This window comes from Haliotis cracherodii, unplaced genomic scaffold (assembly GCF_022045235.1).
Source record: "Haliotis cracherodii isolate W230 unplaced genomic scaffold, xgHalCrac1.p SCAF_1, whole genome shotgun sequence".
NCBI classification, from domain to species: domain Eukaryota; kingdom Metazoa; phylum Mollusca; class Gastropoda; order Lepetellida; family Haliotidae; genus Haliotis; species Haliotis cracherodii.
The window spans coordinates 44,577,284-44,600,403 of NW_027266264.1; the positions used below are offsets into that span (position 1 = coordinate 44,577,284).

At 39.0% G+C, this 23,120-nt stretch overlaps 2 protein-coding genes across 3 annotated transcripts in view; one reads left to right on the forward strand and one right to left on the reverse strand.

Moving 5' to 3' along the window:
• LOC139478191 (myotubularin-related protein 9-like) overlaps positions 1–14,057 on the reverse strand; it is a 247,404-nt gene extending 233,347 nt beyond the window's left edge. For both annotated transcript variants that reach the window (XM_071260560.1, XM_071260568.1), the window contains exon 1: positions 13,993–14,057. The gene's annotated coding sequence lies outside the window, so the exon portion shown is untranslated. The remainder of the gene's footprint in view (positions 1–13,992) is intronic.
• A 3,970-nt stretch (positions 14,058–18,027) lies between these two features.
• Positions 18,028–23,120, forward strand: part of LOC139478200 (probable ATP-dependent RNA helicase DDX49) — a 127,476-nt gene continuing 122,383 nt past the window's right edge. The window contains exon 1 of the mRNA XM_071260581.1: positions 18,028–18,239. Coding sequence (XP_071116682.1) covers positions 18,125–18,239 — 115 coding nt within the window. The 5' untranslated portion in view covers positions 18,028–18,124. The remainder of the gene's footprint in view (positions 18,240–23,120) is intronic.

Here is a 23,120-nt window from a genome sequence, read left to right on the forward strand (position 1 = left end):
ATAGCTTGGATCCGGCATGGTATTATTCCAGTCCTGGACTATCGTGGGATGCATTGTTGAAGAAGACCGGTGTAGAACTAAAATTTCTCACCGATTACGATATGCACTTGTTTATTGAGAAAGGATTAAGAGGTGGTATATCGATGACGGCAAAAAGGTATTCTAAGGCTAATAATAAATTGGTGGAAGGATATTATCCGAGTAAACCCGATACACACATATTATATCTCGACGCCAACAATTTGTACGGTTGAGCTATGAGTCAAGCTTTACCAACAGGTGGTTTTGAGTGGGTGAATGATATCGATGTGAATGATATCCCCACAGATTCCGATAAAGGGTACATACTAGAAGTTGACTTGGAATATCCAAATTCGTTGCACAAAGACCATAACAGTTATCTGCTAGCTCCCGAAAGATTAATGGTGAATAAAGATTTGATGGGTAACACTATGTTAGCTACCGTAGAAAAACTCGTACCAAATTTGATGGATAAGACAAAATATATAGTTCACTACAGAAATATCCAGTTATATCTATCATTAGGTATGAAACTAAAGAAAATACACAGATTTCTTAAGTTTGATCAAAGCCCTTGGATGGAGCCCTATATAAGGTTGAACACAGATTTAAGAAAGATAGCTACCAGCGATTTCGAAAAGAACCTATATAAGCTCATGAATAACTCAGTATTTGGTAAAACTATGGAGAATCTAAGGAAGCGTGTTGATGTTAAATTAGTCAGATCTAATGAGGAAGAAAGACTCAGGAAACTTATAGCCAGTCCGGCTTTTAACAGGAGCAAGATATTTGATAATGACTTAGCCGCACTGCATATGCAGAAGAGTAATATAAAATTCAACAGACCGGTGTACGTTGGAAGGAGTATTCTTGACTTGTCAAAACACTTAATGTATGACTTTTATTATAACGAACTTAAGAAGCAGTATGGTGATAGGTGTGGTGTTATATACCGACAAAGATTCTTTGTTGATGGAAATACAAACCGAGGATGTGTATAAAGATATGGCAGAAAAAATAGATATGTACGACACAAGTGATTACCCAAAAGATAATCCACTGCACAGCGTAGTAAATAAAAAGGTGTTAGGTAAGATGAAGGATGAATGTGCTAGGACTCCTATAGCGCAGTATGTCGGATTAAGGCCTAAGATGTATTCTATAAAGAAGTCCGATAATGGAGAGATAAGAAAAGGCGTTAAGAAGTATGTGGTAAAAAAGCATATCAAACACGAACAGTATAAAGAAGCATTATTCAACGGTAGAACATTCAAACACGAGATGAACACTTTAAGTAGTGTCAATCACAGGATATATGGATTAAGAATAAACAAGACGTCATTATCCCCCTTAGATACAAAGAGATGGATTGATAAGGATGGTGTAACTACCTATGCTTATGGTTATGGTGGTAATACTGTATCGCTGTGAACTATGAACAACTCTTCTTGTACAAATGCCCTGCCCGGTCCATCTTGAAGATAATAAAGAATAGGCTCTCCTTCTTTCATAACCAATCGACTAATGTTATATGTCTTAAGGGACCAAATCGGATCGGTTGCGCGACGTTGGCCTCCTTCGAGTTAACTGGGCTGGTATAAATATCTTATGCTTACTCTATCCGGAAGTTTTTGTTCTTTGCCTCTCTGCGATGTTGAAGATTCGGAAGTCACAGATTTCATTTTAATCGCATCGGATGGTTTCTTCCCGATTAATCTCATTACTTCATTCTTCAGCGCTGACACAACAGCTGATAATCGTGTCACCCATTCGGTTAATCTTAATCATTCCGATTTCATTTCAATCCCATACTGATATCCAAACAAACGTTCCACTAATGTCCGGTTAAATCTTTCTCACCGCGCCTGATTGCGACATCGTGCTTTGTGAACAGTTTAGTTACTGATCCTAAACTCGCGACCAGGATCTACTTGAAATAGCTTAGGCCATTTTAGTGGTCCGTGTTTATATATGCGGCACATCCACTGCGGTTAAAGCGTATTTATATGTTTTGCGTCTTACGTTATCATGGGGAAGAAACAAGAGGTCTGCTTGATGAACTTCATTCGTTGTAAAAATTTCAAACTTCTTCCACGGGATATAACGCTGTGCCGGTAAGTATATTTGCCACATCGCCTGTTTCTTTAACCAATCCTTGGCCACATCTTTATATACCTTAGCCGTGGTGGCTAACTTTTGTATTGCTCCTATACCTTTCCAATATCCTTGTGGGCTATAGTAAATTTTATCCATTATTAATTAATATTGATGTTTCTTTTAATACGAAACATGACGATCGTTGAATCGCATCATCATTTTTGCATAAAAAATTCCCTCTTGAGTAGTGGTATAGGTATCTAAAACTGGCTCCAGTGGAAGTGGTCCAGAACTGTCATTGTCTATACTACTCCTCATAGGACTCATCAACCTTCAGAGCCTAGCTGGATTGACTGCTGTGTCATATAAGAGTGTGCAAATGTACCATGACAGAAATTATGTGAATGGAAATAAGGACGGAGTTTACTCCAACAATCATTGTAATTGTATTTCTTTAAAGGTGTATATAGTGCATCAACCATCATTTTGGCACATGGCTTTCCACAACTATTTTCCATAAAACACACAATCACACGACAAAAGTTGGTTATTAGCGACTAATAATCATCGACTTAACTAAAAATGCTAGTTTTGTAATATTTCTTGTCCCAATACTAATATTTTCTTCATTGTTATCATGTAATTGTGTGACCGTTGACATGGCCTTGTACTAGGAGGCAGGAAGAGCCGATGTAATCTCACAACAATGACATAATGAGTGGCAAACATGGTTGCTTGACAGATTGGGCACACATCAGGCTGGTCTTTGTCTCAGTTGCATCATACTGACCATTGACAATGCTAGTCAAAATATAGATGCTTACTCAAGCAATAGATGTTAAATTTTATATTGATAGTCACTTGATGTTTTCTTTCAATACGTCCATTTCTATAGTTATGTTTTTCTTCTTTTAATATATTAAGTACGAATTTGTCATACAGAAAGATTTCCTGTAATGAGTGAGTGAGTGAATTGGGTTTAACGCTGCTTTTAACAGTATTCCAGTTATATCGCGGCGTGTCAGCTTAATGTGGGAGGAAAGCCCGAAGTGATGCAGGTCTCAGACGTTTACCACTTCGGTGAAACCCACGAGCACGGGTATGGTGCTGACAAACCTTGAAACATAATCGGGGCAAACCGGGATTCGAACCCACAATCATAGGTTTCTGGCGTGCCCAAGTGACGCAACTCTGCACAGCAAATCGCAGTGCCTTAGACGACTGGGCCACCCGTGGCCCCTCCTGTCATGAAACACTGTGACAAATATATTCTGAAATACAAGGAAATCAAAGTTTCAGAAACTATGCACATTTCATTCAAGGGTAATGGAGCATACAACATGTTCTGTGTTAAAGAGGATGCATACAAAAAACAAAAAAATAAAAAAATGGGTATAGTTGGTATCATTTTGTAGGAAAATATGTCCTGAATCAAATTACGCAATAAAAAAACCAAGTCACCACAGCATTTTTTTAATAAGTGGCGCCATCTAGAGGCACCGGATGATAATATCATTTTGCCAATAAAATGGTCATTTTAAAGTTCGATTATTAAATGAGTGTTTTCAAATAGACATATTACAGTATTGATATTGATGTTCAAATTATTTTCAATCAACACAGCATACCCCTAAAATAATGAACCAGGGGAGGTAACTCTTGCCCAAATTTACATTTCTATGAGTTCTTATGCAAAATACCCAAAATATAATTAAAACTACATTTTCAAACTATTCAATCTATTTGTGAAATAGCAATATTTGATTATATGAGAATTATATATTGAATATTCAATTTGATTTTTATCATATTACAAGGAATGAAAGTTATTTGCTCTTTTTTCTTATTTACAGAAGCACTGTACTAATGCGCCAGCAACAGCGAGATCTTTTACGACGGTATTATCACCATTATCTGCACCCACACGCAGTCTCAATGTGTTCGATTACAAATACCTTGGTACTGTAAGTTTTCCCGCTCTTTATCTGTTCTCCAGAGATCCATGTAACAATAGTATACATCGCTATCATCGATACTCAAAACCTCATTACCGCTAATTTTAATAGCACGACCTATGTTCTGAACAGGCTCCCTATTAAGGTCGGCAGAAGTCAAACTAATCATAAATGCTAGTCGGACAGTTCCCGGAACTAACACATCGTGTGAGCCGAGATTAGGAAAGCGAACCAGAAGCGTTTGATTTTGATCAATGGTACTCTGGTTATTAGTTATAGTTACAGACTGACGAATTGCTTTGACCCCTAATGGATCTCGAAGTCTACGTTATGGGTTTAACTTGCGCCCGTATTGTGAAGACATTGTTATATTGAAATTATGTAACCTTATGTTTAATATAAAAATGGTTGATATCAATCTAGATAACATAACTGATACTAGTACAATCGAAGAGAGTACTGATGAAACCAGCTTTACGAATCTTAACGATGAACTTTCGAAACCAGCCGTTAATGATTATTACGATGCCTTTAAAGATGTTAGCCCAATTGGTCGTGATTATTCAAAGTTTACGATAGATAGTAAAGGAATATTGCGACTGAGTGGCGAACCCGATATTGATCTTATGAATTCTCGTACTCTTAAGCCCCTAGCCTTGTCTACGATAGCCAGTAAACACGGCATCAACATTGTTCGTAATAGATAGGTTTTGTAGACTACTCACGAGAAAAACTTTCTGCGAAGACTACTAAGGTTCTTAGGACTGTGCGTGATGAACTCAGTACCATAGATAAAGATAATTTGGAAGAAAGCTTGAAGCTGGCCTCAGACGGACTCGGAGAAATCTTGGATACCTACGACGATAATTCCACGGTCAGTGTACCATCCTCGGAGTTCAGAATTAGGGAATTACGAGGTCTTGACAAGGCAATGCAAACAATGCGGGGAGAACTCATCAATAATATAGCCAAGCTATCAGAAGTCGACAAGTATATAGCTTATGAGAAAACAAACTAAACTAAAGATCGGTCCGCCTCGAGGCTGCTTCCAGTCATAGAAAGGCACTTCGTTCCCAAATCAGTTGAATTCGAGAAACTATCGATCAAGTCTTCAACGACGACACTACATTGGCCGATAAAATTAAAACATTGTTCAGAGAACAGGGGATAACCACTGCCAGTATTTTAACCGCATTGGGATTTATTATATCGACTTTGACTCTCGCGTTAACAGGTGGCAGTGGACCACCCACACCTCCCACACACCCTAGTGATAGGGGTGGCATAAAAGAGTGGATAAGAAAGCATTTAAAAGCATTAGGTTCAGCACTGTGAAAGCTTGCTGGGAAAGCCGCGTCTGCACTTCCCGGTATAATAGGGAGTATTGTTTCTCGGCTCTTGAATTTATTAGCTAAGACCACCACTTGGCTTAGTCAAAACTTGTGGGCACTGATCATAGCAATTGCAGGGCTGTTGTACGTATACGCTAAAGACTATTTAACCAAATCAGTTCGCTAAAGACTATTTAACCAAATCATGTACAAACCAGCCGCGACTCCACCTACTATAAGCGCTGTTTTTTCATCGATATGTTGTTGATTTTTAGCTGCAATATCTGGTGACTGTGGCTTGACTATTCCCGTTTCGCCTGTGTTTGTTTTCATTATTAATTCGGTGTTAATATCTGAATTTATACCTGGTTTTTGTTGATCAGTAGCAATAACAATTTTATATTATAACCAATCACTACACCGATCTTAAGTTCCATATTACTCGGAGACATGTATAGTCCCAGCGCATAAACGTAATCTACCTTGAGTACCTTGATTGAGCGTACTGTAATACATCTTAATAACGCTTTATAGAAGATGGTATGTCAACTGGTGAATTAATAGCATCCTCTACGTTTGCGACAAACTGTTTTTGCGCATCGAGCGCCATCCGAGAACCGATGATTCCCGTTTGTGTTTGCGATTGTGCCTCAAGAATTGCTCATACATAAGTTCTTATTGATTCATTAACTCTTACAACTCCTGGGATAGTAAGTTTATTTTGTGTCTTATCATATAGAAATTCATTCCAAGCATTTCCAGGTGGTTGCTCAACCTTTTGGACGGTGAAAGCAACACCACCCTTAAAGTTCATAGGATCATCTCTCCACTTGTTACTCGAGAGAGCAAAGCTCGGAAGAAGCCGACCCCTTTTCAGTAAATCATCGCTGACTTCTTTAACAGAGTGTGCACCAGCGTACGGAATACCTAGACCATGGTTAACTCCACTCAGACACCAATCTTTACTCGTAGAAACATTAAATTCCTGACAAATACGTTCGAATGCCCACCTATCGTATGGATTATTTGATGCATTCCATGCTCGATCCTGTAGTAATGGAGCACTAATATCTTTAAGAATACATCTAATCTGATAGTACATGTGAAATGATAAAACAGATTTATTTAGTTCAAATCCTGGGGCATAAAGAGATACACCACATCCTGTTGTGGCACACCATATGGTTTAACTGGTTCTGCCAAAATTGCATTCGATTGTGAAACCAATCGTGCACCATTTTATCGCTTGTTGCCGTGACCCTGTATTTTTCAAAGATATCAGGGAAATGAACAAAAAAATTAGCGCCAGAGGCACTTACTAAAATCGATTGATTCGTAATGTAAGTTGATTTCATATTTAAGTTATGATATAGTATCATTGTATATTTAATATGTATGTTACACTCCCGGGAATAACAAATGGTCAGTCTATTCAACTGCTTCATACTATCGATAACTTGGATGGACAACTTGAAGTCGCTCTATGCGATGTAACGTATTACCCCCGGTGGACCAATATAAATGCTGGGAAAAAGAAATAACAAGATATTTATAATTGAAAACAATGTTATTGGCGAACCCATTATTATACCTGATGGGTATTACAGCTTTGCTCACTCAATGATGAAATTTTTAAGCCTTTGGGAGCTAGTCTCACACAAAATGAGTCGAATGGGATAATGATTATAAGCGCTGGAGAAAAGGAAATACTCTTTGGATCGGGCTTAGCAGTTACACTTGGATTTAGAGGAAACGAAATAACAGCAATAATAATAAAACCCAACAAAACATTGCATGGAGTTAAATTACCCGATTTAGTTCCCTATAAAGAGTTGTGCATCCATCTTGATCAGATAAGCATGACGGATAATATTCAACTCGAAAGTCCTTCAACTCTGCTGAGAGCTGTTCCAGTCAAAGATGAAAAATATAACAGCGGTAGAACGGAATCTTTCTCATCATTACAATATAAAAAATTAAAGCGGGGTATTATTTCAGACCTCAAAATTTCTGTATTAGATGTAAAACATCAACCTGTACATATAGGATACTTGAGTGTAACACTCCATATTATAAATAATGGTTGATTCATCAGGCCCTGAAACACTCAGACAATGTAATACAATTGCGCTTTCCGATCTCGGAGTCACAGAAGGATTCGGTAAACCTGGTACCGATGATAAGTTATACGCTTTACAGTTACAAGATAATGTATACAAGCGGAAAGAAGTTACATTCACAGGTAATCTAGGAGATTTAAGCGATGTCGACGTTAGTAGACTCCATATAAACACTTCGTATTATCTTACTCTCAACAATGATAATAAATGGACTATGGTCGAAGCAAACATCGAGTGACTACTGAATATCGTCATTACCCCACCGTATGTGATGATGGGTAAGGCACATAATTTAACTAAGATAATAAATAGTGGGGTCGTACTCGGAGCTTATATCCCATCAAAACGAAAAAGTGTGTTAGTCTCTCCCCTGCCAGAAAACACAGGTTATATGTTATTTAGTCGTCTGGCAGTAAAAAATGTTAGTTTAAATTTGGTTACTGAATTCAATGATATTAAACAGAACTTGAGTGCAATACCTGATCTTTCTACGCTTATTATTGAAGTCTTGTTTCAGAGATGCACCGGAAGATGCCTTCGAAATATTACCAGGTCTATCAATTAAATGGCTAAAGAAACACCAACGTCAACGTTGCAGTATTATTCATATGGGAGCATCACCCGTTGCAACCCTTGAGGGGGGGGTCCAAATTATTAAAAGTGACAGCATTTCTCTTACTAAGATATTCATGCCATATAATATACATTTGATAAGGTTGATGATGTATACTCTCAAAACATTAAAGCAAGACCAATTAAAGACTATTACGTGATATAATAATATACACTATGGCTTGATATCCGGCGCTCGATGTGAAGATGGATACCGTTGATGGATTTCGATTACATCAAATAAGCAACATAAAAATCGAATAGAGGAGAGGGAGGATTGTATAAAAAGTATCGCAGAGCCGTGAATGCTCTGGACGGAGTTGACACTGTGCTTGTAGCAGCTGGCATGGGACTCGGTGTAGCCGGTGTTGGTTTATCATCAACTATAATCACCGCGCCTATCGTACTTGGCATGGAAATAGCCGCCGGAGTCTCAGGCCTGGCAGGAATAATGATAAAATTCATTTCTCGTAGGTTACAAAAGAAAGCATTAAAACATGATAATATTCGAATACTCGCCGAAGCAAACTTGAACAGCATTGAGGACCATATTTCAACAGCAATGGCCGATTGTAAGATATCCGAGGAGGAGTTTCGTTTAGTTTTGTCAGAACTCACCAAATACTACGCAATGAAGCAGGAAATTCGATCAAATTCTCATAAGACCAGTGGTATTAGCGAAGACGAGAAAAAAAAGTTTATAGCACAGGGGAGACAACAAGCGCGTCAATTATTCCGTGCCAAAACCAAAGAACTGGTTGGAGATTAAAAATAGATTGCTTACTATCATTAGATCCCACCGCATAAAATCATACATTCATTTAGAAGACTGCTTACATAAGTATATAATTAATGGAGAATTACAAACCAACAAAGAAAGAACTCGAAAAAGCTATCGAAGCATTTATGCTCAGGGACAAAATTATCAAATGGTGAGAATTACAAGGTATATATTATATCAGTGATGTCAAACCAACCAAATATGGTCATCAATTGTTTCTTTCCAATTACCAAGAAGAGTATATAGACTGGTCTCCTAGTAAAATGAACGAAATGTTCAGTATCACTTTGTTAAAAATAATGGTATACCTATGAATAAAAATAATAGAGAATATTTTCATTACAATTTAGTTTAATCTTATGACGATCGTTAAATCGCATCATCATTTACACATAAAAAATTCCCCCTGTAGTGGTGGTATAGGTATATAAATCTGGCTCCAGTGGAAGTGGTCCAGAACCCCCATTACCTATACTACTTTAGTCCTATCCCTGAGCGCCGTACCTGATGATGGCTGTGCCAAAGTCAAGGAAGCAATTTCCCCAAATGTATTTCCCGACTTTTCATTACACTATGAAGAACTGTAGAAAGGGATTGTAGTAGCTATCCAATCTGTTCAGATAGTTGGTCTCTGTGATCCCCTGAAGTCTGGAGATCGCTCTGTATTTGTCTTCCCCAGAGACTCAGAATGTGAGTGTGAGGATGTTCAAGCTCTCTCTTCTTGTCGATCCTCATGTCAATGTCAATGTCAATGTCGAGCTAAGATGAAGATCAATGTCGATCCCATTCAATATCTCTTCCATGTCCGTAGTATTGATCCAGATGATGTTGAGATGATTGGTCGAGGTGACAATGTCGATCTGGATAGTGGTGATGATCTGAGTCAGAATAATCTCCTCCTTGCTTCGATGTCGAAGTGTGCTCTATAGACAATCAACCTTGAGGGGAGTGATCTGAAAGTCGACCCTTAGAATGTCAATCTGTAGGATGTAGAGTCTTGTCAGATCGATCTCCAGATCGATGACTGGGCGAAGCACGTTCCTTGGAATGTCGACCCTCGTCATATTAATGCATGGAATGTCGACCCTCTGAAGAATGTTGACCGATACAACATCGATCTAACGAACGTCGACCCTTAGAGGGTTGTCCCTGGTTTGAGTGAGTGAATATGGTTTTATGCTGCTTTTAGCAATATTCCAGCAATATCACGGCGGGGGACACCAGAAATGGGCTTTACACATTGTACCCATGTGGGGAATCGACCCGGGTCTTCGGCGTGACAAGCGAACGCTTTAACCACTAGGCTACCCGACCGCCCCTCGTCCCTGGTTTGATGTTGACCTCTCCATAGAATTGTCTCGATGTCAATCTTCCTTAGGTAGAGATCGCTCTCTACTCTAAGTCCAGTCGGAGCTGTCCCTATCACACTGCAAGAGTCGATAGTAGTCGCTATAGGTGGAACCGGAGTAACTAGATTGATTGGAGTAGAGATGAGGCTGGTCAGCGTGGGATAGACTGGTCGAAGTCGAAGATTGACTTCCAATAGATAGGGTCTGATTAGATGGACAGATCTCGGGAGACTGGTTTAAATTTACTGCCAGCACCATACATGTGTCCAACATATTTGTTAACAGGGAGTTTGTCTGATCACTGATGATAGATTGTGAAGAAACGGCGGTAACTTTGTTGTGTAAAAAACTGTCCGATAATGTATCTTCTTCCACTGAGAGGGAGGTGATCGTGGCTGGTGTCGTTTGCTTAACCATGGATTTTACAGATTGACTACTGCTAGTCTTTGTCACATGTTTGGGTTTCTTGGACAATGAGGGTCTATGGTCTGTATCTTTAGATTTTGATGGGCCTCTCTTCTGGGATTTCTTAAGATAGTCAGAAAATGCCTCCTGGGACAGATGAATGCATTCTGAACACTGTAAACCTGGCTGACATATGCTCCGACAATCACAACATAGTTTGTGAGGATCTGTCGGCACAAAAATGTAGCGACACTTCTTGCAAGCTGGTTGTTTTCCTTGATCCTTGCCCATATCTTAGGCATTAAAAGAGCCCCAAACTCCAGTAATTTTGAGAAAAATAAAGGCCTAAATATACTCTCAAAAAAAGCATTTCTCCACAGGAAGCGAAGAGCAAGAGAATGATGAGACAGAGGTGGCCAGACTAAGGTCAGCATGCTGCACAAGAGATTCGGGTGCATGACCTGATTGCTGAGACAGTTGCCATGGTGATGCTGGGTTGTTTGGGCAAATGAAGCTTAGAAGCTGGAAACTTTGTTCAAGGACGTTTCCACACAACGTCAAGGGATCGGAAGAAGGGTGAAATGCATAGTATGAGAAAGGATAAGTTTAAAAATTTCAGTATTTTGAAAGAAAACAGTTGAGTAACTAAGAAGGCCCAAAAAAGTTTCATCTCTCAGAAGGGTTAAAAAGCAAAGTTCAAATCAAGGTCTAAGTTTAAATATCACAAAAATGAATATGTTGAGCCCCACTCCTAACTGCACACATACAAATCTTAATTACATTTTGAACAAACAATTATTGAGTAATGGCCATAAAAAGCCATGACAATATGATGATGTTTACAACAAGTGACTCACCAGTCTTGGTATTTGCCCAATATAGCCATTGGCAACCATTTGATGTTCCCGATCAAGATGCCTTTAAAATACCTGATACTACATTTGTCAGCCATCATGTTTTAAGCTGCTTTTGAGAGTAGTTTTAAAATTTTGCTTTTTAAGATGGCTATCTGGTGGCCACATTGAAAATCCATTTCATAGTATCAAGGAGAAGTTGTAAATGTACAACACTTATTGAGACAATGGACATTTTGTGATGACATAGCTGACGACATAGCTGAAATCAGAAGCGTCCCCTTCCCCACCTCTTCCTCAATTCCCCAAAACCTTTTTACAAGACAGGGAATGGTTCATCTTCCCGAGGCAAGAGAGTTAACTGACTTTAAAAGTCCAGTTTCCACCCTTGCTGAACAAGGCTGGAATTCCTGGGCTCGATCTTAGCGCCACCAGTGGCAATTACGAGTTATGTCCTTTCTATGCCTCTCCTATTGACCAATCAGATTCAACCTCCCGTATCACTTGCATTTGCTTCAAACAAAACGGTGGCGCCCAGTCAAGACGATCTGATCGATAATCAAGATCTATATTGTGATAAAATGAGTCTTACATCGCGAAGTGCATCAAATCACGTGAGCACCTTCATTAAAAACATGAAAAGATTTAGAAAATATCTGTTGACAACGAGTTAGCGGTGCACATGCTTTACAAATCCTGCAGTCGACTGAAATCTGCATGACACTTTACGAACCAGATTTCGATTTCGGTGCGCGATTTTGATTGGACTATGCATAGACTCGTTAGTCCAGCCAAAATCTAACTCCTTAATACCAGCCTAGTTCGGCAAGGGTGGAAACTGGACTTTTATAGTCAGTTAACTCACTTGCCTCGGGAAGATGGGAATGGTTGGGAGGGAACTTAGAGCTGTTGTATCAGGATAAGTATATAACATAAAAATACACTGAGTATTTCTTATTCTGATACAACACATCGCAATTCATCCCACAGTAGGGTGGTGGAGGAAGACTGCAAGTGCCCTGAGTTGATGCACTGTAATTGGAATGTCATATGTAAACTATATTCCGTCAATTATCATTTTGGCACCTGGTTCCTCACAATAATTTTCAATTAAAACACACAATCATACGACGAGTGTTGGTTCTTATGGAATAATAATCAATTAACTTACTAACAAGAGTCATCAGAAGATGACAAATCCCCCACAAATTCGAAAGAACAAATCTTCTGACTGTTACTTCAATCCTACTTGATGAGAGAATGTCTATCTAATCTGTCCCTCTGTATACAAGAGTACTTACTGAGGTATCAACACAATACCATGAAATACCATGAAATTGAAGTACCGGGTAGTGCTTCAAATGCTAGAAAACTGCTTTTCTGGCTTCATTTCATAAATACGAGTCATAGGACTATAGAAAGAGCAAATATCAAAATAACACAAATTGACCTAATCTAGCCTGTCCTAACTGACATTTTGATTACCCTTAAAATGTACATTTACAGGTAAAATTATAAAAAGATTTGTGTGTTGTCATGCATGTATGAGTTGGGGGTGGTCTCAAAATATTACTGCTATTGTACTTAATTGATGGGGTAGCAATTTAGGATATGTACTGCATTATATTTGCTTGGAGAAAGATGGACTAGTTAAAAGCTATGAAACAGAATGAGTATTGGAAGGTTGCTGTTTTGGAATCGAGAAGTATTTGTTGTTCTACAGTTGGTTTCTTGAGGTAGCACTTATCTCCGCTGATGACGTATATGAATCTGTACTTTTGAATGTTGTGTTATGTCTTGCCACGAACCCTTTACACTTAGCCAAGATAGGTTCAAACCTTTGAAGTTCCTCATTTTCCAGCGATTTCCCCGCAGCAACTCAATAAAATTACACATGTGTGTTGCTTGGTTGCTTGGCTGATTAATGTTATATGTAGTTGCACCAATAACACGTAGGTCTGGTCGTCGATAATAGATTAATTAGCCAATAATAACATTGGCCTGTCTCCTCCTCCCCCCCCCCCCCCCCCCCCCCTCAATTAATTAAGTATTATGTATGTAACATGTACACAAATACAGGCGGCCGCACGCTGAGACAAGTCAAGTGATCACATATTTTAACAAAATTGTCGTGTCTCGTGACGTGGGAAAGGAATCTGTTGTACCCACGTGACGAGATTCGACACTGCAGAGTATCCTCTTCCCTGTTTCCCTGTATCGTAATTTGACTGCAAGTACCCAAAATATCATGTGCACCTATGGACATAGGCTTATGTTCTGTTTGTCGATGGCATGACTCAAGAGATGCATCAATTTAATAATAATACTGCCAATAATACAGGTCAATAGTCTTATAAGCACCATAACAACAATCAACACCCGCCTCCTCGGAGCACTGTCTGGGCCCTTACATCACATTACAATAGAAACACAAGACGCTAGGTAAAAGGCTAAAATATATCTTCACCTTCTTTCCAAACGTTCCGCCAGTTGATCTATAGACTTGAATGTATACACCCTCAGCTGTCAGAATATTAAGGATTGAAAACGATTACGTCCTGAAACAGCACCATCGAATACAGTAGCCTACTACCGCGGTTTCGACTCACACGAGAACAGTTATTTTTAGCGTCATAAATATATATACATGTGTATATATTTCGAGGTGAGATTTATAAAGGAGAGGAAATGGCTTATATTTATACAGTAACATCGTGTTTGGCTACTTATTATATTACTTATCATATCTGCCACTAATTTAAACCGTATGTGTCGAATTCCTCGTAGTCAGAAGTTAGAACTTACCCTGATAAGCCGAACTCAAACATGTTGAAAAATACATCTTAGCACAAGTAAGAAACAGAAACGTTTGCCATATCTCCATTTATGCAATTTATCAATATACTCGATATAGTACGTTTAATTTCTGTTGTTGACAGATGGCTGGATCAGATGGCAATAAGGTCGAGTCGAACCCCCGATAATATATATATCAAGTGTGTGTGTGTCTCATGTAGTGTATTATAGCGTACATGTATTACCAGTAATGTGTGGAGTAGCGGGCAAGGCTCCTCTTAGGACACCAAAACAGAACTGGGGTGTGAGTTGACAGCTATTCCTTCATTCGATGGCCAAGGCAAATACACTACATACATGATGAAATACTTGTTTATAATTTAAACTTGTTTGCAAGTTAACTTCGAAATATATATACAATTACCTGAATGCATCTAGTTCATAAAACTAAATACGTAGACACATCTACAAGATGCATAAACATGAACCAAACACAAACTTACCTTATTATAGAAATCCTGAGCACAAATACTTGGTTCCAAGAAAACACAAAACTAACCATCCGTTAGTGCACAAAACGATATGGAACACAACTGAGCTGCTTCAAATGAAAATATGACCAACTGCTTCAGCAAACTTAGCTCAACAGAAGAATAGTTGATTAGAAGATAGAAGAGGCAGACAAAGCAAGACGCCGGTGTTGTTGTTGCATAAGTCATCAAGGTGAAAGTGGCTATTGTTAAGTTAGTAGTTATATAAGTACTGTAGCTAATCTGATTATTTTTTCATATCCAAGTAATATAGCCTGAGACAGAAAAAGACATTAAAAAGCCATCAATAAAATATTAACAAAATAGTAAAAAATCAACTCGGCTCCATATGCACCGTTCCGCTGCATAGGCTCTGAGTGGCAAAATGGGTCTCACTGATGAGTTACCGTTCCCAGGTGTTGATATCTCGTATCTCGCAACGACTTCACTGACTGTTGTCAGTCTTTATCGTATGTCGGTAGTGGCGAAAAATGTGCACCTTGGTTTACAAAACACCAAACAAACTTATTCACTGAACCATTCCGAACATTTCTGATTATGTATCCAGCTCAGGAGCGAACCCTTGTCCAAGATGGTCACCAACATAACTGAAATCTTTCATGATATCAATCTATACTCAACATATCATAACTATCTGGTCAGTTTATACAAATCATCATGGTAATGTGTTCAGGATTAATTGCAACAATGGTGTGTGTAATTAAAATCTAGTATGCAACACCCCCTTGTGGTAACGAAAATCCAAGATGGCCGCCAAAATGAACTAATTTTCAGAAACTGACCCTTTCTACAGCTGATATCGATATTTTATGTTATCTTTCGGCTTTGGGTAATTTGACAAGATTTAGTTTGATGAACAGAACACATTTGTAAATGACAATGTACGATTATATATGTATTGTTTATTAATATCTTCATGATCGTTTTTCAAATGCAGCGTTTTAGAGAACGATTCAATAAGGACATCTTTGATTAATAACTTGAATGGGAACTGTATCCGTTATGTTGGATCACCTTAGATATATATCACAAGAAATGTTGCACATAACTTTGCTTTCAAGTGCCCACAATCATGTGATAATCTGGAACGTATGTGTAAGTAATATTGACATTATTGTCATGGACCCGAAACTATAATATCAACTTCCTTCTATCAAGTATGACCAGGAATATCAGTTCAATGGATATGTTTACAGTTGTATAATTCAGTCATTAGGAACACTTGCACTAAGGCAATTTTGTAACATTAACACAGGATGTGCAAGATTTCTTACAGGTGTAGTGTATAGGTTCTACAAGTGTAGTGTTCACTTTATTCGGCTGCAGCGTATAAGTCCATAACACTGTTGTTGTGCCTGACCAAGTGTTGTCTACTTGGGTATCCACGTATATCCACGCCTGGAGGATTCGGTAGAAGCTGTATTGTGTTGTTTGAGATATATGCCGGTCTGCTAGTGAGGGGAAAGCGTGGGTGAGCTCAGGAAATGCATGAAACGTATCCCAAGCAGTTGTCTTCCCTTTCCCAGTAGAGTTGGTTGGTTGGTTGGTTTGTTGTTTAACGCCGCACTCACCAATATTCCAGCTATATGACGGCGGTCTGTAAATAATCGAGTCTGGACCAGACAATCCAGTGATTAATATCATGAGCATCGATCCACGCAATTGGGATCGATGACATGCATCAACCAAGTCAGCGAGCCTGACCATCCGATCCCGTTAATCGCCTTTTACGACAAGCATAGTCATCTTTTACGGCAGGCATGGGTTGCTGAAGACCTATTCTACCCCGGAATCTTCACGGGTCTCCCAGTAGAGAATGAAGTGACTGAAGTGACATTTCAACCCGTGGAAGCATGGAATAGCGACCAGGCCGTTGATTTCCACGGGCCTATAGATAGCTTCTGTCGGATGTTTCAGTCGAGGGCTGATGGGTTTCTGTCAATCCAACTGCATGCACAACCGAAACATGAAAGCACTTTGAAGAAAGCTTTGGAAAATGTGGCGATAGCAAGAGTGAATACTTCCACGTCCGTTAGGGAGTGTTAATGAGAGAAAAATCTGCTCAGAAGAACCTATAGAAGAAGGGGATGTTGGTACCAGATACCAGGCAGTAGTTCCTAAAATCTTCAGGTACGTATCTACAGGAGACGTATCTACAGCAGGGCAACACTCAAGACCTGCCATGTGCCGGTCGTCCGCGTATGACGTACGTCACGTCAACAAGATAACCACATTCGGTTGGCTCATCTACGGAATCGATATTATACTGCTGGGTTGAGGCCATTTAGTGACAGAACCGTATGCAAACGGTTGAAGGAGCACAACATCCGACCCGACGTCCAGCGACACGCCTAACTTGGTATAGACAGCATCTGAGGTTAACATGACAAGGCGCCCAGGAGAACGTTTTAGCTACGCTTGCGTTACTCAACGTCGTCAGTTTGGGAGGTTAGTGTAATGGAACGGGGTGGCATCACAACTCATGGGAGAACACAACTCATCATTGTTATGGCAATTTGAATGGCGTACGCTGCCGGGACGACATCGTTCAAGATCATGTTCCACCCTTTGTACAAATGCAGTGACGTAAGGCCACGTCGCAGCAGGATAATGCCCGCCCACATGTTGCACGAGTTGTAACAGGCTTTTTGAGGTGAGTAAGTATGGTTTTACGCCCCTTTTGGCAATATTCCAGCAATATCACGGCGGGCTGGGTATACGGATTGTCCAGTGCTTTTTCAGCATGAGGATTATGTAATCTACCTCAAATGAAAAGTTTTAAGAAATTTACCACCTTTATCTACCATGCAAATGTTGGATAACCCGTACTCACTCACGAGTACCTAATCAACTGGCTGACTCGTACCCCCTAAAAAGTGAATTAGGTACGGGTTAGCCATTCTCGTTGGGTACAAATTTACGTGGGTACGGACCGTCTAGTATCCGTTATAAATAATGCGACAAACCCATTTTCAAAAGAAATCTCTGCTAAAAGCAGAGACCATCGCACGATTTCGACCATAGATTTCACGTTCACGAATCACTATCTTGTGCCGTTTCAACCAAACACACATGGCGCCGTTTTCACACGAGCTGATTTAGATAGCGCCATTCCGTTTTGAGCTGATCAGTTTTGCCTCACACTCAGTCGACAGTGTGACAAACAACATTGTGTGCGGTAGGACCTGAACGCGTTATAGCTGGTACTTTGTTGTCATATGTATAAAATTGGCATAATTTGTAGTAAAAAACATGACTACCTTTCTGGAACTCGGTTTAAACGACTGGCTTGCCAGACAATGTGCTGCTATGGGTCTTAATAGACCAACTGAAATTCAACTCAACTGTATACCACCGATTCTTGTGGGTAAGTTACTGATCGTTTTGGTTCAACCTTAAACAAATTGTCTAAGACTGGTTTGCCAGTAAGATGAAGTTGTAACAAATATCGCAAACTAACTAACAGTGGTCCTCCTATGATAACACCAGCTGAGAACCGCGGGAGGTACGCTCAACCCTAATAAAGCCTATAACAACACGTGCGAGGTCGGAGGTCACACTTTTCATCAAATATGGAAATCCGAAAGACAACATATTTATAAATTATATTAACAGCTAGGCCTGTATGACCACACTCCATGGATGTCAACTTCTTTAATAGGAGGAATGCAACTTTTCGGAGTATATCCTTACTCCTTTATCAGGTTGACCCGTGAAGATCCGGGGTTGAATAAGGTCTTCAGCAACCCATGCTATATTTTGCTATATTTTGCTACAAGCATTTGCTTGCTTTTCCTAGGTACAGGATTCTAGGTGCGTGGAATTTCTATGTATAAGATTCCTATTGGAGACAAGATATTCCAGAATATATATACGATGCCGCGAAAGAAAAATCTATCCGAAGAAGAGTTGGAAGAAATTCGTGCCCTTCTTGGGAGCATCTCCGTGGAGGATGCGAAAAGAAAATATGGTATTGGAGCTGGGAGGTTGTATAGAATATGGAAAAACTCGGAGAACCCTGTAGAAAGCACGACACAGGTGGAACCATACAACCCTATAGAGCGTGTGTCTCGCGAAGATATATTGGGAGATATATATAGAGTATTGTTGGATATACGAAACAATATTGCGAAGGAGAAAGAAGAATTGGAGACCTTGGGGAAGGATGTGGAGGATATAGAAGAAGAAGTAGAGTCCTTGGAAAAGAATGTACAGAAAGCGCAATGGTTTGCCAAATACACAAATATAGCGGGATATATTCTCCTTCCAATTGTTGTACTATGGAAGCTACGGAGAAAAAAGGAAGCTCCCATTGTTCCACGGCAGGACCCTCCCACAAAACAGGATGCTTTTCGAATGCTATAGATTTTCCATTTGGATATATGCTATATATAGTATAGTATAGAAACAACGATGGAATATGTCCAAGAAAATGGTATGCCCAGAAGATTTTGTGTAGAAGATTGGAAGAAATACGATTTTGGAAATGCCAAACATGTATATACTGCAAAAGAATACATAGAGAAAAATAGAAAGCATCCTTGTGGAGAAGGGGGATGGGAAATAGATGGATACCTTGGAGAAGGAGAGGAAGAGAAAGTTTGGGGTAGGGAAAAATATAGAGGAAAGTTGTATATTGCTACAAATAGAATAGGGCACTCTAGACTTGTTTTGCCTTGTGGTATGTTTGCGTACTAGTGTTTTGCAGATATAGATACCAATCTATCTTTCTTCCTATGTATTGTTCTCTTTTCTCTTCCTATTTTGCATAGTATTGGTGCTGTATATGTATCCAAGGGATCCAATTTTGCAACTTCTTCTTGCAAAAATGTTCCATATACTGGAATTTCCGATCCATCTGTTGTTTGTAGAAACAGAATAGTCCTTTCCAATCCTCGAAATATACCTTTGGCAAATTTTCTACATGTATATTCTCCTTCCAAATCCAATGCTTTTGTACATTCTTTCCATGCTGGCGCTTTTTCTATATATTGTATGGAAGAATATTCCACTTCTTCTTCGAATTTGTCTATCTTTGTATTTGCTGCTAGTAGTTCTTGGTTTGGTGTTTTTTCTACAACTAGTGGATTGTATTCTATTTTTTTGTTCTCGTTGTTGTAGAACATTTTTGTTTCTTCCACGTGCAAAGACAATTCGTCTCCTTCTACCATTGGGATCCAATACATAGACTTTCCATATCTATCCGGTTTTGTGTGTTGTGCAGCTGTTTCTAGCAATTCTAGTATCTTTCGCAGTCTTTTTGTTTGCCAAATAGCGGGAAAACAATATACATCTACATTTTCGATACATCTAGCTACAACACGTTCTCCATTCCATCCGAGTATAGAAATAGTTTTTCCCGAAAATTCGGACACCTTTCTACACCAGCTTCCCAAATTTTGTTCTACAATATTTTTGGTATCTGTAGATCTAGTTCTATATTCTTCTATATTCTTGTATTTTTTTTGTATTTCTTCTATTTCTTGTTCTCTCTTTTTCCTTTCCTCCTTTTCTTTTTGTATTCTTTGTTCGTGTATTTTTGCAATATTTTCTTTCCGTAGATTGCTATCCAACCAGTCTTCTATGTCTTGCAATCTTTGTTCTCTAGTGGATCTGGAAAGAGTGGATATTTGTCTTTTGGTTTCCATTTCTATTGCTTGGAATTGGGAAACTTCTTTTCCTATTCTCTGGGATTTGTTTTTCCGGAATATCCATTCTATGTGTTCTGTGCTTGGGAGAAGCATGGAAGGGTTTGTATCTGCCTTGGATATTTTTGTTGGTTGTTTGGATGGCGCAAGAATAGTTTTGGAATCTTTTGCTTTTGTATAGCATCGAAGTGGTCCAAACTCTACACCTTCGTTTGTGGAAGATAGGATGTCTATACGAAATATTGGACAAGCACGAAACCCAAAGTCTCCAATTGCAAATTCTACTGCTCTTTCCCATTTCTTCGTATCTTCTACTGTCTCTTTTTTTCGGATGTATATGTATCCCTGCTATTCTCCTAGTTTTTGTGTGTGCATACCATGCTACAAATATCTTCCCAAGAGGTCTAGAGGCGGCTATACAACATCTATCCAATTTCTTTGCCAAGTTTCTCCATTGGTTTTCTGGTGGTTGTTCGAGAAATAGTGGTTCTTCTTTGGGGGATACCAACTCTAGAATTTCGTCTACAACCCAAGGTCCTATGTCTTCGTCTGGTGCATACACAGATACTTCTATTCGAGAACAACCTCTTTTCTGTACGTCTGGATGCAAAAATGTTTTTCGTAGGTGTCTATTTGGACAATCTACATATTCGCAAAGATGTGCTCCTATTGGATTCCGAACGTCCCCCGCTTCGTAATTGGAAACAACTTTGTTGTATATCTTCGCGGAAAATGTTCTATTGTTCCTACTGTATACCCAAGTACATACATGTTCTCCTACAGACGCTGTATTGTCTAGAATTGTTCCTTCTCTTTCTCCACAATCGTATTGTATACCTTGTAGAAAGTTTCCCTCGCTTTGTAGGTATTCCACTAGTTTTTTCCTATCTAGTACACCAGAAAAGTCTCTAGTATAGTCTATGGAATATATCTCGTATCCAAAAGAATATAGTTGCGTGTGTAGTGCATCCAACCCTTTTTGTGTTTCCTCTAGGGACAACTCGGAGACATCTATTTTGCACACAAATATACCTTTGGGTTCTTCGTTGGAAAATCTTTCCATCCATTTTTTCTTTGCTTTGTATTCTGTTTGTTTTTGTATTCGTTGTATTGTGTCTCGTATTTTGCTCCCAGAGCCTCCTATATAGGAAATTGTATTTGCAATAGTAGCATGCACGCGACATCCGTATACTTTCTGCGTTGCTATTTGTATTTCTTGTAGTATACGTTTTGCAGATCCACTTTCTCCAGTTGTACAAGACACAGATCCCCGTAGAGATACTATATCGTTTTCTTCTAGATAGCCAAATACATACATATCGTCTACAAATGTTGGCAGGCCATCCAAAGGTTCTAGATGTGTTCTACCCAGATTTCCTTCCAAATAGTCTACCTTGGATATATCTGGTTGTCTTCGTATGCATTCTCCACTAGTATATGTTGGAATATAGACATTTCTGCGCGTATTCCCATGCTCTCCATAGTTGTATATTTCGCTTCTTCCATTTTTGTTCTATACTGTAGTTGGGCACAAATGTCCAATTGGAAATTCGTTGGGCACAGATGTATGCTTTGGACACATCCTATTGCTCTAGTGGAAAAAAATATTGTAGGGGTGCCGAAATCGGGGGTGCCGAACAAGAAAAAGACGCCTTCTTGACCAATCCTTGGCCACATCTTTAGATACCTTTGCCGCGGTGGCTAATTTTTTTATTGCTACTACACCTTTCCAATATCCTCGTGGGCTATAGTAAATTTTATTCATTATTAATTAGTATTGATGTTTCGTTTAATACAACTCATGACTATCGTTGAATCGCATAGTCATTTACACATAAAATATTCCCCCTGTAGTAGCAGCATAGGTATATGAATCCTGCTCCATAGGAAGTGGTCCAGAACCATCATTACCTATAAAAATTTATATCATAGACTCCAGGTGGTGGTGAGCTGGAGTCAATTTAACTTAATCTCATGACTATCATTGAATCGCATAGTCATTTTGGCATAAAAAATTCCTCCTGTAGTGGTGGTATAGGTATATGAATCCGGCTCCAGTGGAAGTGGTCCAGAACCATCATTACCTATACTACTGCAAATAACAGAGCAAATACATCAGGGATATGAGTAGATATAAACACACCTCTGCCACCTTCTTCCTCCAACATTGAAACTAACAGATTAATAAATATGATGAAGATCTGAGGGCTTAAGATACACCCCTGACGAGTACCCATGGTACACTTGAAGTATGGCGATAGTCCACAGTCAGTTCTCACACATGCACATAGTGTTGAATACATCTGAATTATAAACTTGAGAAATTTACCTTGAACTCCCAGTTCAAGGAATCTGTTAAATAACATTTTGTTGTTCACACTGTCAAAAGCTTTTGAAAAGTCTATAAAAAGACAATAAAACCTTCCATTTCTCTTTGATAAATATTTGTTGACCATGGCTTGTAGGGTAAATATCTGGTCAATAGTGGAATAATTTTTTCTGAAGCCAGCTTGAAATTCAGATATAATATTGTTGTTATCACACCAATGTTGAAGTCTGTTGTTAACTACTGTTGTAAGAACTTTACACAATGAATTTAT